The sequence below is a fragment of the Melanostigma gelatinosum genome (genome assembly GCF_949748355.1).
Source record: "Melanostigma gelatinosum genome assembly, chromosome: 20".
NCBI lineage: Eukaryota > Metazoa > Chordata > Actinopteri > Perciformes > Zoarcidae > Melanostigma > Melanostigma gelatinosum.
The window spans coordinates 13,763,515-13,781,417 of NC_136653.1; the positions used below are offsets into that span (position 1 = coordinate 13,763,515).

General features: G+C 45.5%; 2 protein-coding genes across 3 annotated transcripts; both read left to right on the top strand.

Annotated features, from left to right (window-relative positions):
* Positions 1–1,013: 1,013 nt before the first annotated feature.
* c1qtnf9 (C1q and TNF related 9) lies at positions 1,014–2,346 on the top strand (the record flags this gene model as incomplete). Its single annotated transcript, XM_079292147.1, has 3 exons — positions 1,014–1,200; positions 1,299–1,361; positions 1,577–2,346. 3 exons carry the CDS (start codon positions 1,014–1,016, stop codon positions 2,344–2,346), a joined length of 1,020 nt encoding a protein of 339 aa, XP_079148273.1.
* Positions 2,347–3,421: 1,075 nt separating this feature from the next.
* Positions 3,422–17,616, top strand: spata13 (spermatogenesis associated 13). Of its 2 annotated transcripts, none has more exons than XM_079291882.1 (13): positions 3,422–3,843; positions 8,800–10,362; positions 12,006–12,452; positions 13,149–13,296; positions 13,491–13,615; positions 13,869–14,048; positions 14,748–14,927; positions 15,158–15,337; positions 15,440–15,672; positions 16,012–16,141; positions 16,292–16,661; positions 16,791–16,865; positions 16,982–17,616. In XM_079291882.1, the coding sequence occupies exons 1-13, from the start codon at positions 3,835–3,837 to the stop codon at positions 17,161–17,163; spliced, it is 3,822 nt and encodes a 1,273-aa protein (XP_079148008.1). In that variant the 5' UTR covers positions 3,422–3,834; the 3' UTR covers positions 17,164–17,616. The 2 variants fall into 2 exon arrangements, with proteins under 2 accessions (XP_079148008.1, XP_079148009.1); XM_079291883.1 differs by having other exon boundaries at positions 13,152–13,296.
* The last annotated feature ends 287 nt before the right edge of the window (positions 17,617–17,903 follow it).

Consider the following 17,903-nt stretch of genomic DNA (forward strand, 5'->3'; position numbering starts at 1 on the left):
GCTGATCTTACCTTTGTAGAGCGCGTAGCGACAACAGAAGAGCCACCAAAACGTCCATAAAGTTACTGTACTGTTCTTTGGTACTCTATTTCTTTTGTACAGCCTTTACAACACTATGGAAAGTCTGTGGCTTGATGTCAACTCTAAACATGGTTAACATTAAAATCATTCGAGCATCTAGATAACATCTGAAGGACACTGCCATTAAGATAAGCACAAACCTTTGTCGAAGGCCTTCTAGTGACGTTGGGCTCTGGACCACAAAAAGGTCACATTTTATGTCAGTGATCCAGTTTATGGGGTCAACTGTTCCTGACTGTCGACATTTTAAAAAGCACATATGAGAAAAGCATGCACTAATTAACATTTTAACTTGTTATTGGCGTCCAGTGAGTTAACAGCGCATTAAAATGCTGTCCTTTAAATCGCGGTCAAAAGCAAATGCTAATATTAATGGAAGGCTTCCATTCTTAACGCCATCTTTTTATTGCTCGATTAAAAGTAAGATATTCTCCCATGCAGACAGCATGCGATCATTTGCTTCAGTTTAATATCCCGTTTGCTTCACAAGGAAGGCAGCACATGTGAGACTATGTGGCCTTTTGCATGTCTGGCCCTGACATACACTCTATGCGTATTGTTAGCCTCAACTAGACGAGAGAAGCGACTGAAGGGGCACAGGTGATGCGTAACAGACAGACTCAATGAGTAAGCCGCAAACACGGTCGGACCAATGAAATGGCTTTGAGGACTGACGTTCCTCTTGTCCAAAGTTCTTGTCCAGTTTACGTTTTCTTTGGTCGGTGTATTATTTGTCTTTTGTTCCACTGTACTCCTCCTGAGTGTTCCTGTATTATAACAATTTGATTCATCGCTGCGTGTTCTCATATGAGTAGTGCATGTGGTTATGAGGCAAACTATGCACCGGCTTTAAATTATTTTCGTCTAAAAGCGTTTGCATTGTTGGATGTTGGTTTTGTTTTTAGTTTTGTTAGACTGCTGCGTCGGGTAAAATGTTGCAGGTGGGGGTTAGAGTCACTCTCTTGCTTCTGCTATTGGCAGTCCGGTGTGTTACACAGGAAGAAACACAGAATAAAGGCTGTGTTTGTGGACACCCTGGAATACCAGGGGACCCTGGACACAACGGCACACCTGGCAGAGATGGCCGAGATGGACTCAGAGGTGACAAAGGTGATCAAGGTAAGTTTAAAACCCTGAGTCAATTCACTTTTTTTCTCGTCTTAAGCTTAAACTTCACAATTGATAATAGCACTCATTTCTGAATCACCAATTTAAAGGTCAAGTTGGCCTTATTGGATCAGCAGGCAATGATGGCCACAAGGGAGACAAAGGGGAACTCGGTATGTATCTTCAGAATCAACAGCACCACTGGAAAATAAACAGATCTGTAAAGTGACGTGTGTTGAAACATGAATCTATTTTTACCAGCTGTACTTTATTCAAACACAACATGTTCATATTTGTTGTAGCTTATTTGGCTTTCTGGAAAATGTACTGAATAGTAAAAACTGACCATAAACGGATGGGAGGTTTATTGTGTTCTTGTCATTTACAGGTGCAGTTGGCCCAGCAGGGCTCAAAGGAAAAAGAGGAGACAATGGAGAACGGGGACCCCCTGGGAAAATGGGGCCCCAAGGAGTCCAAGGGCCCATAGGCCTGAAAGGAAGTAAGGGAGAGCTTGGGTTGCCGGGACCCCAAGGACCTAAAGGTGATTTGGGGCCTGTTGGACCAGAGGGTCCGAAGGGGGAGATTGGCCTTAGAGGTGACAGAGGCATTCAGGGTCCATTGGGACCCCCTGGGAGGACAGGGTCTAAGGGGGAAATTGGTATCCCAGGTCACAAAGGCAATATTGGTTATCGTGGTGAGAGAGGGGCTCGGGGAGAGCAAGGTGATAAGGGTGAGAAGGGAGATGAACTTGTTATTTCTAAAAGTGCCTTCTCTGTGGGCCTCACAGCGCAAAGTAAACTCCCAGCAGCCAACGCACCGATCCGATTCGACAAGATCATTTACAATGAACAGAATCACTACAATCCACAAACAGGAAGATTCACGTGCTCCGCAGCAGGGGCCTATTTCTTCAACTACCACATCACCGTCTACGCCAGAAACGTGAAGGTGGCTCTGGTGAAGAACGGTGCGAAGATAATACACACCACAGATACCTACCAGAACAGCGAAGATCAGGCAGCAGGGGGCGCTGTGCTGCAGCTGGCTGTGGGGGACAAGGTGTGGCTGCAGGTGGCTGGGGGAGCGCTGTTCAATGGGCTCTTTGCTGATGAAGATGATGACACTATCTTCTCTGGGTTCTTAATTTTTGGGGCTTGAGTTCGGCATCATTTCTTTAAAACTGCTGGTAAATGTAAACTTTGGTCGACTCTGTAATGCATTGTGCAATGTAATAAAGTGCATTTTCTCAACTACTGATAGCAGGTACTTGTACTTTACTTGAGCTTCTCCATTCTATGCTACTTTAATACTTTTACTACATTATATTTCAGAGCGAAACATCATACATTTTACTCCACTGCATGTATTTGACTACTGTGGTCGCTTTGCTGATTATACATTTCAATGTATTGTAGATTAACTACACAGGGAAATAAAGTAGTTTAAAACAGCTCCACACTGTAACTTACCTTTTAACACATGTGTGCATCAGTGATAATAACCCAATAATATAATGTAGACACAGGAGCAATTTCTCAGCATCATGAGTACTTTTCTTTTTTAAATATTAAGTACATTTTGCTGGTAATACTTCCATACTTTTACTCAAGTCACATTTTAAATGCAGGACATTTACACTGTTGTATTGCTACTTTAAAATGATCTGAATTGTCTCCCACTGCTGGTATTGTATGTGCATGATGTAAGAAGATCATCAGCCTGTAAATAAAAAACATCACCACACATCAAATAGAGGCGTGGTGTCATGTTTGACGCAAGCAAGAGTTACTTCAGCTTCGTGTCTTTTATTTTTCCTCGTTCTTATGTTCCAATACAACATTCAGGAAGTGTCACCAAGTGATTCTTCCTCAGGTATTTGGGGATGGGCATGCACAACACAAATACCCGAGACATTAATTGTCTTGGCAACTTGACAGCTCCACTTGACTGCTCCTGCAACTGGAAGTCTTTTTTTGTTCAAGGAGCTGCAGGAAATGAGGAGCAGCATTCCTTTTTTTTCTTCAATGAAGAGCGTTTCACCGTGGGCGTGGCTTCGCGGTGACGGGCTCATCTACTAAATTATGATTGGCTGTTAGCCGTATGGTCACGCTGTGGTCAACCAGTAACCTCTCGAAGCCACGCCCCCTGGAAACACTGCAACAAGTGCATTAATGATGTTCGCCAGCTCGATCCTGCAAGAAAGAGCTTTTTGAACTGGACTCATCATCGAAATAACAACTTCGGAAGAAATGGCATGACTCAGTATTTATTTAGTGCGGTTCCTTGACTACGAACAGGTTTTGCCGGTCGGTGAAAGCGAAGTAAAAACAAAAAGAAACAAGCCAAAGCTTGCGTAATTTAGGAAGAAAAAGTTGATCAGTGAGCTCGTGAGCTAGCTCAAGTTGCTAGCCCCGTGTCTTTAAGGAGTCAGACAGCCATTTGTCTCAATATGTTGCGGGGTAACTAGTCAGCAGCAGCCAGCGCACTTGTCGCGGTTTTTGTACCCGACATGTTTTTGCGAGACGACGAAGAGTGCGAGGCAGCAGGGAGCTCAGAGAAACCCGAGCTTCTCCACCATGGATAAACAACGACAACAGCTGCTCTGTTGATGCGAGAAGACTGGTCAGGAGGACAACATCAGCGACTATGAGCAGGGTGAGCAACTTGTGTTTTCTATTATCTGCACAAGTTTAAGTCACAGCTAAAACGAGCGAAAAGTCATACTACAACTCCTTTAAATTATTTATTGTAATCGTGTGTCGCATGACAGTTTGCGGTGATTTTTCCCTCTTGTGTTGCTGTGTGAAATGGGACCAGAGGGGGTTATTGTCGTGCATTACAGCCGTGGTTGTTATAGTGATGTGGGAGATGCCAGGCTGTGCAGGGAGTTGGTGAGGGAAGGGTTTGGGGAGGGGGGGGAGGCCACTTACTACAAAGAGCTTTATGGCCAAAGAACGTTAATTAATGCAGAAATAAATAAGCAGTTTGGCCCCGAGTTCTTTGTGGGCTTAGAAAACTTCTCAGTGTAATCCCCTTCCATAGCTCCAGAGTCTGCTTCCTTCTTGTACTAACTCAGCTACACTTCTGCAGCCATCACTACAGTTTTCTCACAATCAAATATCGTTTTCGTGGCTCCCCAGATGTTATTTTATACTAGAGATAAACTGTGGTGTCAAGATCACTCACTGTTGAATATTAAAGGGCCACACTCCTCTGCTTTATGGAGGATCTATAAAAACGAGGCTATATATGTTTACAACGGTAGACTACTGCGATATCATTTTACACCAGGCTAATTTATATTATACACGGTTGTAATTCAAAAGAGAGCAAAGTGTCTGTAGTTTATGAACGTTTATGAACGCATTACTTTTCTTGTTTTTGTACTTCAGACCGTAGAGCAAAGAAGAAACTTACCAGCCACTTTCAGGGCTGTGACTGAGTCAATGAGGAGTGTGCCAGGGAAATACTGTGTTTATATCAACCTGCAGCGTAAACTATTTCCAAGCCCACAAACCGATGGGAACCCATGTTTAAGGTTGTGTCAGATCCCCCATTTGAATAATGAGCCTTATGATTATTGTTGCATCGCTGTCAGGTTACACTGTTGACTGTTAACAACGAGACTCAGTGGTGTTTTGTCCTCTCTAAGCCTTGTGCACTGTGTGGTGTTAGATTTCTGTCTGTCTGTCTCTGCGACAGTCCACAGCAGATCAGGTGAGTGTGTGAGAGTGGTGACACTCCCTGGTTTGGCCTGTATATGTACTTCCCACGCTCTATAGAAAGGGGCGTGGCATCTCATAATCTCCTTCTATCTTACATATCAAAATATGAGGAACTAGGTCATGGACAAATGTGAGACTTTACCCATGAAACTGAACCGGTAGCATATGATCCAGACTGGACACGTTGTCGATCTCATAATCATGTGACCACAACATAGGTGACATAATTACCGTTTGTGGAATTTTAGCCTTTTTATCTCTTAATTTTCCCCCTTAAAATGTAGAGTGCACACAGGCCAAGTGGCCCCCTGCTGTCAAGCCCTTGTGGGCTGTTTACAAGCTTTGGGTGTCACTCTCAGTCAGTGCTGAATAGCTTAGTTGTCGCCCTGATTAGGCTATCATGTGTAGATGAAACCAGTCCTGAACACAGACTGGTAAAGCTCCGCTCATAAGATTATTACTGGGATAGAAGAGGAATAGGCCACACACACACACATACACAAACATACACACTCTCTCTCCCACACACTGGTCCCTCATAGTACATTTCCTTCAGAGTTTTTATGCTGACGCTTTTTAATCTTTGCCAGGGAACAGGCTGTAAAGTCAGATAACAAGCATCAAGGCTAATAAGGTTTTACGATGGATTCAAATATTAAATACTGAATATTGTCACGTGTTCTTAATCTTAATCTTAATCTAGGCACTTGTACAACCACGACGTGAACTGATTAATTTGAAAGACAAAACACAGTGAATTTTTGCTCTAGTTCTGAAGATATGTGCAGCTTAAGTTTCACAGAACCCCGGTTACACACAGTGATGTAGCTAATCAGCCAATCTGTTCTTTGAAACATTATGGCGTGTTGTTTTAAGACATGTTGGAGCGACGTCTTCCTCGCAGCTTTCATTCCTTGAGACAAATAGACGACCAGTAAATGTGACAGCTTACGAAGGAATGACGGTGTTGCTCCGGGGCGGTTGTGTCTGTCTCCGAGTTAATCCAGAGAACGGAAAATGACAGAAAAACGTTCCCTCGATACTTTCTGTCTTGTGGTTTTTCAATTTAATGCTGAGTTCATTTAGACCTAATTAGTTTTATCCCAGCCTCAGGCAGGACATGCCTCTGCAGAGGTGAACTATGGGTAAGGTCACTAATCACGATGCATTTATGACTCCTTGCATAACCGTCCTGGGTTTTGTAGCCCAACAGGAAGGGAGTCTGTGATTTAAATGCCTTCCTCCCTGCTCAGCTCAGTGCACGCATGTGTGTGAGTGCACATGGTCATGGACATGGGCCGTGCTATATGTGAAAGGATGCTCGAACTAATTGTACATGTGTTTTTGCAGTGCATGCTTTGAGCCCTTGTATACTTGTTTATGTATCTGGGTGAGTGTTTTCATCCTCGTCTAATCTGAGGCTGGCTCCAGCTGGCTGGCATGTGTGTGTGTGTGTGTGTGGGGGGGGGGGGGGCTCCTCCCTGAGCTCTTAATTAACTGTGGACCAGGGCCCCAGTGCACCGCTCCCATCCACAGCCACAGAGCAACAGTGATCCTGGTACGGAGGCAGAGCAAAGATGATAGAGGAAAGTTCACAGGAAAAGTGACCTGCATTCACAGAGCGTAGGGTGTGTTTGTGAACATATACGTGAGTAATATTTGTCTGGATGTTGCAATATGCATAGCTGTAGACATGGACGTAGTAGCTTAAGAAAATATGGAGGAAAAGATGCCAAAGATTTAAACTTTTGATCTTGTCTTTTAGAGATAAATTAAAAATATTCTCGGAATAATGCTTTTCCCATACAACATAATACAGTACCTTGACTAAAAAAAAAACAGTTAAGTATTCCTTTGTATTATATTTTTCAGAGTAAGAGCAGCTTTTCATAGTTAAGGAAACTGCAGTTGTCAGTGTCTGATCTTTTTTTTAAATTGTTAGTTATGGATTGCCAACAGACCTGCCAGACCTGTAAGCCAACTGGCCTCTGATAGTCTGCGCCAAGTTTAGGGAGAAGGCAGAAAGGTGTTGAAGGCACAGTCGGTAGCACGACGCGAGTATTCAAAACAGAAACAAGCCACTCGAGCTGGAGAAATTCCTCTCCTATCTAATCTTTCTGCTTGAAAAACAGCTGGAATAATTGATCGCGTCTATTTTTCCAGCTGCTGCTCAACGTGATCCTTTCAGTGGCCGAGGAGGGAGAAAGTACAAGAAGACAATTCAACGTCTCTTTGAAAGCGGCACATTGTTCACGAGGGGTGTTTACTGTCTGTCAGCAGCGGTGCTTGGCAGCGGTGGCTCTGTGTTTGCACAAGTGCTCTGTGTGATGGAGTGAGCCGGTCCAAGTGACAGAAGATTCCACAGAGAGTTTGACTGAGAGAGCCCCGTCTGCTGCTGAACACGCACGAGGACGGGAGGCATGGGAGCGCTCCAGGGGCCCCGCAGCTCCCAGCATGTGGAGGCAGCGCTGCCTTCGAAGTGATGGTGACAGAATCACTACATTGTTTTATGTTGAATACCTGAATGATAATAACAGCGTAGTGAGGTGTGTTCTTAGGAGACAAGAAATGTAAAAGAATCAGCAGTGATTGAAGTAATTCTATTTTTAACATCCCAGAATTAGCATTTAGAAATGGTATATTCAATTAATTAATTGTTTATAACAAAAGTGTATGCTGGTGATGTAGTTTATCATCGATTAAATAAAGGGTTTGGGTTGGGGGGGTTAAAGTAACATTATACAGTAAATATGATGATAATTGTTGCTCCATTTAAATGTAATTAAACCCTTCAAGAACATGAAAAGTAAACTTTTAGTATAATTTCTACCATATTATATTATTCTAATAACCAAAATATAGCCTAGTCATTCTATAGTAAATAAGTTATCTTATTTTTTATTCTAGATCATTTGTAAGTCAGCTGTAGAAGTGCTATGATGACTATTGAACACCAGTCAAAACATTCAGTCATAAATTAAACCTGGATAAAAGTGTGACTTTTAAAAATAGTCTTTTTTTTCACTGAAGACATTTTGACATGTCACCGAGGAAAACGTGTGTGTAATGTGTAAAACTAATGATACCTGAACGCCACCTGAACGCCTCAGTTTATGGGTCCTGATATTGTGCATTGTGCACTGTCACACTAATCATGGTTTACTAGAAAACTTAAAGATCAGAGCCATATTTGCTGTTGTAACATCTGTGACGAGCTAAATGTACCCTGTGAAAAACACCTACTAGAATGAATCCTACATAGACGAACATTGAGGACTGCCTGTGTCTTAGGATAAAGAGTTCAACTATGTTTACTGATTTGAAGACCACACAACCCTCCCCCCCCCCCCCCCCCCCACCGTCACCTCATCATCGACGTGATCTGGAGAAAACTGGGCAATTTATTGCATTAATCACAATGGATTAGCAAGTTTCATTGCTTAGTCACGCTCACAAAGCCCCACTTCAAAGGCTCGAGCTGCATTTGCCACTGCCCCGAAGCACGCACGCACACACACACACACACACACACACACACACACACACACACACACACACACACACACACACACACACACACACACACACACTCGCATAAAGCCGAACTTGGCAAAACACCACCCCGACCTGGGCCTCAGCTCTCCTTGGACATTGAAATACAGCACCAAGGACAAATGCACGTAGTGTTCTCAGTGAAATATGTTTTACTCCTCTGGATCCTGTGTGTGCACACTGAGGGAGATCCTTCTGTTTCTCTGTGTCTCTCTTTATTCTCTCTGTTGCTCCTCTCCCACATACAAGCGCAGAGGAAACTATCGTGTAAAGTTTACACACTCTAAATTCTTTATTATTATGCTGAATAATGAATCTCTGTTTGGTTTTGCAGGCAGAACAACAGGACAGGGTCTTGTCCACCAGCGAAGACTCTCTCCCGAGCCTCCACAACTCTAACGCTGACCCGCTGATCCAAAGCAGACCCCTCAGTGATATATTCCCATTCCACAGCCATGCTGACAGAAGCGTAGTCCCATCTCTGCTGTCCGGGTATGGCGCCCAAGTACAGCCGGTGACTGCAGGTCCTCACGCGAACCGATTGAATGGCATCAACTCCTCCTCGTGGTCCATCCCTGTAATAGGTCAATCTGAGGGAAAGCCTCATTCCTCAAGAATTATGAGGCTTTTTTCCAACCCGAGGAAGGGCCCCTTCCCCGCTCACAGTCCAACCACCAACAGTTCCTCCTCAACCCACAGCAACGACAGCAACAGTGTCCCCCAGTCCTGGTCAGGACTACCAGGAGTGGGTGTTGTGGACTCCTTCAAAAAGCTCCGCTCCTCTGTGCTCCAGGGTATACAGAGTAGAGGGGCAGTCAGCCAAGATGGAGAACATGACCCATCGGATCAGGACCTGGCTAATGGCACAGGTGTGGCCAACTTTGACCCTGGTCTCGATGATGCAAATCATTTAAAGTTTTCAGACGGATACGGTGTGTCGAATGGAAGTTTTTACGGCCGAACGTTTGCTGCGATGAGCCACTGTGGATCAGATATTGAGGACTTCGATGATGAGGAAAATGAGGAAGGAGATGGTCTCACGCGCAACACGCGGTCCTCGAGGAGTATCAGGAGAGCGTACGGAGCAGGACGCATCTCTATACTGGACACGGGGAACAGGATGGTAGCAGGAAGCGCAACAAGTGAAGCTACGGACAGTCGGAAACCAGATCGGACATCCAGCATCAACGTCCAAACAAAGAACGTGAACGAGAGCACAAATGTGAAGGTGCTGAGCAGACTGAGCAGAAGTGCAGAGAATCTTCACATATTTAAGGCACCTTTCAGAAGCAAAGGCCCGTCTCCAGGACCTCCTTTGCTTCAGGAGGACACCCAGAGGACTAGCACGTCAAACGGGACCGCAAACATCCAGAGGACAGCCAGCGCCTCCTCGGTGGACCTCCAGGGCCACGCTGTTGGCAGCAGGAAGAGCCCCGCGATGACCAAGGGGCCGATGCTAAAGCTAGTCGGCAGCATGACTGACCTGACCGTCAGAAGCAGGCGAAGTCCCTCCCCCAGCCCCACCGCTCCGACTCCGTTGTCACCCCTGACCCGTCTCCACGATGACTACTCCCGCCGCGTGCCTTGCCTAGCAAGCAGCGGGCGACAGCGCCGGCCCTCGCCTGTCAGAGCCCGGGTCATGTCTGTCGAACGCACCCCTCTGGTTCCTCTACAGTCTGAATACAGTGACGGGCCCCAGCAGCACCAGGTCCTTATCAGCCTGGTTTCTGTGGAGCCCCCAGAGGGAACAGAGCAGACTGCTCATCATGAACCTCATTATGAATCACTGACTCCGGCCACGACAGGTGGTTATAAAGGATGCGATTCATCTTCTCTTAGCCACGAAGAAGCTTCCCAACAACAAGATCAGACTGAAGTCAACACGCTACCAAATGAGGTAAGGGATGAAAATGACAGGGGTCTTATTATGCATACTGTATCGAGCTTCTGTTAGCAGTCGGTATTAGCTCACCTGTTTCTCCTGCTTATTAGCACAGGAGAGGCAGATGTTCTGATACAATGATGGCATCAAGCGAGTGTTATCTTTGTGCAAGTGGTCTCCTTGATTACAAAGACTAGATGGATGAAATATGCTGCAGCTGAACGGGAACAAAGTTGCAAAATGTGTCACACATTAGCAGCATCTTTATCATTGACTTCAAAACATGGGATTGGAAATCATTAGATAACAGGCTCTGTGTGAACTTTCAAAAGAGGAAGGAGTTAAGAGTGGAAAGGTTTTGCTTATAATCTAGAACGGCGTGATCATTAATGGATGCCAATGTTCCTGTTGAATGGCATTGACCCGTGTCTTGGGAAATGAACCATCACACCTTTAAGAAGTGATTTTGTGAAGTGATCTTTGAATCTGACATGGTTCTAACCCGCTGCGATAAGTCTGCATGTCAACGTCTGGATGCTTGTCAGCATTGTGCTCGTATGCTTTAAAAAAAAAAAAAGAAGAAAAGAGCTGTCTGTGTCCAAAGTCCCTTTCGGTGTCTGATAAATAATGATTTAAGCATACATCGTTCTTCACTGTCCTTTTCCCTGTCAGCCGTGTATGAGATACTGACTGAGGGTCACGTGCTTCAGCCAGCTGTTCTGTGCTACCAGGCACACTGAAGGAGCAGAGTTAATGATTAGGCTTTGTTTATGATTAGTGGCCCTTGCACAAAACTGCTCCATAGCCCTGTTACTGTGGGAGGGTAGGCAGCTACCCCCCCCCCCCCCCCCCCCCGCCTCCCTCTAGCTGAAGCCAAGTGGATCAAAGTCCAGCAGCACCATGGACACTGGGCCTTGGACGGCTAGCAGCACCACCAGGCAGACGGGATCTATAGACATACCGTTATAGTGAAGTGTGCTTTTATCTAAGAGGACGATTTGGCCTTTGAAGATGAACCGGAAAAATGTGATTTGTTCACCTTCCAAATCTTACTGGCCTCAAAAACATTAAAGGCACAGGTCAGTCTGTGTGTGTTGTGTATGTGTGTGTGTTCACAATGGTGCTAGTCCACTGTGTGCCTTTCCAGTGTATATGCTGGGGACCGGACTCGGATCGAGAGAACCAAGAGGTGAGGTTTGATACCGCTGGCTGACTTAACGGAACAATTCCCAAATGAGTAACCATCAGCCAATATTTGAGCGTTGAGTAAACGATACATGCTGACAACACATACAGAATGATAACATTTAATTGTGGAATATTTGTGGAATTTCTGTTGCCGTTCTTATTTGAACTTGATAAGCCTTTCAGGTTCATTGTGTTCAGTATGTGGAGTCAGTCACTGTGTGAACTTGAATACCTTCACATGATAATGAAGTTTCTCAGGAGAGTCCTGAGAAAGTTCACTGAGAAAGTTTCCCTCTTGAGATCCAACCAAGACTGTTGCATCTAGTTGGAGCTCTCATGACTTGCCGAGAGTACCATTTTGTTTCTGATGAACAAACATTATGTTCTGCGTGCATTGCAGATCATTGAACAGGGGGGAAATCAATATCATCGTCCTTACTGAGTTTTGAATGATACTTTTTCATCCCTAGGCGACATCAGATCAACAAGAGCCAGAAGCACTTCTCCAAACAGAGGATGTCTCTCCAACAACCAGCAGCACCCCTCCTATCTCTGCTCCGTGCCTCTCGGAGTCACCCACATCACCCACAGATGCATCCACGGAAATACCCTCCGTGAAGGCCAGGCGAAGGAGTGGACGCTCGAGACCTCGTCCCATCTCTGACTACGGGCAGCTCGTTTTCAGGAAGCACTCTATTCCAGAGGAAGTGGCAGAACTGCACGCTGAAGGAAGGACAGCAAATACATCATTGCATAGAGACTGCAGCGGTGGTGACGCATGCGGGAACGGAGAGAGCCGTGAGAACTGCGGCATAAACGGAGACGTTCGAGGCACGAGGCAGCGTCCAATCTCAGTCATAGGAGTTGTTGATCTGTTCTCTGCTGATACTGAGGAGAAAGACGACCGCCTTCCTTCTGTAAGTCTTTACAGTTATGGTTTAAACCCACTGGAAGCACATCGTTTTTCAAAACAATGAAAATGCTGAGATCAATTTCCATCTACCGTGTATGAACTGGAAATGTGGTCGGATACTTCCCTTCAATGACTCAGTGGTTGGCTTCAGGCTGATCTAGTTGCCAAAGAAGGAATTTGAGTAATGAAATTCAAGTTTGGAAGTTGTTTAAACTCAACTCCAGCTTGTTGTTTCCAAAGAAAAATGCTGTCTGTCCTCCACTTTGTTGGTTAAGAACACCACATTGTTCTTGCCAATGCTCGCCATGTGAGTTTATACAGAAAGCTCATTTCTTTTGTTTTATAGACTTTCGCCGAAAAATACGTAGATATTTTAAATGGTACAGATCAGTTTAAACAGATTTTCTCGCCACTAAATTGATGTTTCAAGGAAATATTGAGCATTATTTAAACTGTACAAAAAGACGAGGAACTGGGGCCATTCGGTACTTTATGTAGTGTTCTCTCTTTCTACTGTCTGTAGTGAAGGCATAAAATACCAGAAAAGAAAAAGTCTGTTATAGTTGGTCCAGGTTATGAATGTTATCTGTCAAACAGTCACAGTCTCTATTGCTCTGTGACAATTGAGGGAGCAGGAAGGTGTTGAGAAAGCGAGCTCGTCCTTAAATCCCAGGATGTTTTTTTTCTCGTCTCTTCTCAGCAGCTTTTGTCGCGGCCGCCCATCCCCTCCCACCAGGTCCCCCCCTACAGAGCAGTGTCCGCCAGGTTTCGACCCTCCGTCCTCTCCCAGAGCACCCCCATCGGACTGGACCGCGTTGGACGGCGGAAGCTCCACAGAATGCTCAGCGGTGAGAACGCGGGGTTGTTGTCGATCACACATTTCAGTCTGTGGGAAAGCCGAGTCTGGGAATGTCAACTAGTGTGTTGGAGGAGCATGTGGGTGTGCCTCCATCTGTGGCTTGTTTTCTGAATGATTTAGATCTTGTCGGAACGTTATCAACTCCATACTTGTTTATTTTTAACCTCTGTATATGTGTTGCAGATGGTATTTCCGAGTACTCGTCGACACTTGATGACAGCGTGAGTGAGGAGGAGGGCAGCTTTGACGAGCTCACTGATGTCACGCCCTACCTCCAGTCGGGGGTGGAGCTCTCTGTGCTCAACGAGGTAAAGCCGACGAGAGGAACATGTCATGTTGCAACACTGGAACATCTTCAAAGATGTGTATTGAATTCATGATGAAACCTTGAATCTCGTTGTATGCGTGCCTCGTGAACAGCCATGTGAAAATGTTTTCAAGCTGTTTGACGGAACAGACGACCACTGCAGTGTCCACAAGTCTGGACGTAATCGTACATGTTGGACACGGGCTTAGCCGGCATGTAATTGTATTTCTATCTTATCTGTGTGTTCCTCTCAGTGGATAAGCTCTGGCAACACGGTGTATGCTGAGGCTCTATGGGACCATGTGACCATGGAGGAGCAGGAGCTGGCCTTCAAGGCCGGAGATGTTATCCGTGTCCTGGATGCCTCGCATAAGGACTGGTGGTGGGGCAGGGGGGCTGATAAGGAGGCCTGGTTCCCCTCCAGCTGTGTGAGGGTAAGTGGACTTCCTGACCTACGTTGTCTAAACGCACATTTGCTCTCCAGCAGCACAGGAAAGACCCGCAAACGGGCTGAGCTCCAGACAACCCTCACCAGCCCTCATCAGTGTGTGTGGGGAAGGGTTCAAACCTCAGCGGTTCAGCTGGTTTCTGTGGTGACCAGAGCTGATTGACAGTTGAGTCTTAATTAGGCAGGCTGTGGTAACCACGGCGAGGTTATTTTATTGGCAGATGGTCAGTCAATGTTGCCGAACAAGAGCTGGTTCAACTTGTGTGACATGTTAAACATGTTACCTTGGTGATGTGGAGTTTTCTGTAGTTTAACTAGTTATTGTTCTAACTTTTATTTTGCTACGGTGCTTTCATGAAAAGCAAAAAATATGTCAAGAGCCATGTTTGTTTGGCCATGTGTGGGGTCTGGAAAGAAGATGTTTGGAAAACTAATCGTGACTGAAACCGACTTATTTGTGATTTGAATGCTGCTCCGGAGATCCCATTGTGTGTGTGTGTGTGTGTGTGTGTGTGTGTGTGTGTGTGTGTGTGTGTGTGTGTGTGTGTGTGTGTGTGTGTGTGTGTGTGTGTGTGTGTGTGTGTGTGTGTGTGTGTGTGTGTGTGTGTGTGTGTGTGTGTGTGTGTGTGTGTGTGTGTGTGTGTGTGTGTGTGTGTGTGTGTGTGTGTGTGTGTGTGTGTTTCAGGTGCGGGTGAACCAGGAGGACTCAAGTGCAGAAAGTGTGGAGAATGTAGCCGACCAGGAAGATCCAGCTCCCAGGGACACACACAGCGCTCAGCACAAGGAGCAGATGAGAACCAACGTGGTTCAGGAAATCATGACGACTGAACGCATCTACATCAAGCACCTGAAAGACATCTGTGAGGTCAGAGCTGCAATGTTTACATCTCGGGCTGCTGCTTCTCCATACATGATTCACACGCTGCTCTTACGCTGACCTACGCTCGAATAAAGTTCAACTTTTTGATGTAGAATATTTAGCGTAAGCTCCATTTTCAGAAATTACTTTTCTCTTTGGCGCCTCCTGTTGGCCAGTGTTTGAACTGTTTCCGTACCGTCTGTGGCGTCAGCATTCTGGTTTTGTGCAACTTCCAGGGTTACATCCGTCAGTGCCGTAAACACCCGGACATGTTCACTGAGCTGCAGTTGAAGACCATCTTCAGCAACATAGAGGACATCTACAGGTTTCAGAGGCAGTTTCTCAAAGACCTGGAGAAGAAGTACGACAAAGACCAACCGCATCTCAGTGAAATTGGCTCTTGTTTTCTCTTGCAGGTAGGCAACCCCACACAAAACCCTTTCCCAATTCAACTCATTCATTCACCTGATTTAGTAGTTCCACATTTTCATTGAATCTATCTTTTTTTTTGTCCTAAGGGAGAGGGCTTCTCTATCTACTCCGACTATTGTAACACTCATCCAGTAGCCTGCGCTGAGCTGCAGCGCCTCATGAAGTCGGGCAAATTCAAGCATTTCTTTGAGGCCTGCCGGCTCCTCCAGCAGATGATCGACATCTCCATTGCAGGTTTCCTGCTCACGCCCGTTCAGAAGATCTGTAAATACCCCCTGCAGCTAGGAGAACTGCTTAAGTACACCCCCAAAGACCACAGGTACTGGATATTCATTACTTCACTAGTTCTACTACTCTTTTACTACTTGCGCTTATTGTACATTTTGAGCATCTATTTATTTACACATTCTGGTGCACGCAAGCAAAGATGGCAACTTCACTGCACTCCAGCCTTCACCATTACTTTCAAAAGACAGTACAGTATTTGTGGCCTAGCATAAGCCAACCAATCCAATAATCATTCATTCATTCACTTTAAATAATGAATTCATGGTTTGATAACTTACTTTGTCCATGATATAAATGGAAATGTCCTCTCTATCAATCTAATGTGCATGGCGGACCCTATGCTCATTGTTCCTTTGCTGATTTATTGCAGTGACTACAGCGGAGTGAGCAAAGCTTATGAGGCCATGAAGAATGTGGCCAGTTTGATAAACGAGAGGAAGAGGCGGCTGGAGAGCGTCGACACCATCGCTCACTGGCAGGTGGACATTCTACACTGGGAGGTGATGAGAGCTAATCAATATTCCTCCTGTTGTACTCTGGTTATTAATCAAATGTAGCGTGTATGTTTTACCGCCCTTCGGTGAAGAATATTAAATATCTTTGATAAATGTTTTGACTCTACTTGTATCTGTATAAACGTGCCGTTGCAGGGGCCCGATGTGCTGGAGCGCAGCTCAGAGCTGATCCACTCTGGGGAGCTGACTCGAGTCGTCCGACAAGGCAAAATGCAACAGCGCAGCTTCTTCCTGTTTGACCACCAGTTGGTCTTCTGTAAAAAAGACGTCCTGCGCAGAGACCTGCTCCACTACCGTGGACAGCTGGATATGGACCAGACCGAGGTTGTGGACGTGCCCGATGGGCGGGACCTGGGCCTGACCCTGAGGAATGCTCTGCGCCTGCGCCACGCCTCCACGCTGGAGTTTGTGTGTGTGCTGTGCTGCAGGAAGGCCCAGGACAAGCAGAGGTGGTTACAGGCCTTCGCCAAGGAGAGATACAGAGTCAAAGAAGACCAAGAGATGGGTGAGTCGAGACATTCCAGAACATGTGGGTAGATGTCAAGTAAAAGGGGAACAGGGGGAAGCGACTGTTTGAAGAAAGGGGGTGGTTGGAAATATTTTGACCTGTGTGTGTGTGTGTGTGTGTTGGCAGGAATGGAAATCAGTGAAGAGCAAAGAAAACAGGCCATTGTTAATGCCAGGAGAGCCAAACAGAAGAAGAGCAAAAGTAAGAACATGTTTTACTTAATGCCGCTCGTCATTTACATTTGATCAAATTTCTATCTTCATTTTTATTTCCATTCTTAACTTTTATTTTTTGTTTTTTTTCCGTTCACCATGTAGACGTTGGTTACTCTGGTTCTGTCCCACCACACCACCAAAACCTTCACCCGCTTCACCAGCGTCACATCACCATCCCAACCAGCGTGCCTCAGCAGCAGGTCTTTTCACTGGCCGAGCCCCCAAAACGAAAGCCTCATCACCTGCTGTACAGCATCACCCACAGCGCCTTTTTCAAGAAATGAGGTTTTTGCTCCCTCATCCCCCCCCTGTGCATGTTCAGAACACGCCCAAACCGTCCTGAAGACTCAAAGAACACTTAAATATGTTTTTTCCTGTGAATGTCAAGTTCTGCTTTAGTGCCTCATGAGTTATTATCTGTGTTTGATTTTGTTGCATCATGAAGTTCAGTGCCTCTGAAGGGGCTTGTCTAAAGTGTTAAAATACTGACTCTGTATTGTGTTGCCGTGAAGATGCTGCTCACTCAAGAGACTCCCAACCCCCTTTTGTCTTATAAATCCCAACTGAAAGATTTTTTTTAAATGTTAATTATGACAATGTATATTCTGCTTTTACGCCGACAAACATGGTTCTAGTTTATCTCACAGAGGCTGGACCCTTTTTTTTGCTGCAAGTCTGTCAACTCTGAGCACAAGATAGACGAAGGATAAATGAACTGACACAGTCGCCTGCTTTGTTAACACTGTAAATAAAACTCTTGTACAAACATACCGAGCGAGAACGTTGTCGCTTTCAGATTTTGTTTTCTTATCCAATTGTTTGTTCCTGTCTTATTGCAGAGCAAACGGACTTTGTTTGTGGTGGTTGAATATTAGTTCCAATGAATGAGATGGAAGGCAACGATAGGAGTTAATGAATGAAACATTAGCCGTACGACCGGAGGAGGTACGTCGCCGTCAGCGAGCTCCCCGTTTCTCCAATGCCAGGATCTGGTTTCACACGCCTGTCGACTGTGCATCCAAAC

What these genes read in the sequence shown, in the direction of transcription:
- spata13 (XM_079291882.1), top strand. An exon ending in AAGACGACCGCCTTCCTTCT is followed by an intron (nt 12,453 to 13,148) that starts GTAAGTCTTTAC and finishes GTCTCTTCTCAG; the next exon opens with CAGCTTTTGTCGCGGCCGCC. An exon ending in GCTCTTGTTTTCTCTTGCAG is followed by an intron (nt 15,338 to 15,439) that starts GTAGGCAACCCC and finishes TTTTGTCCTAAG; the next exon opens with GGAGAGGGCTTCTCTATCTA.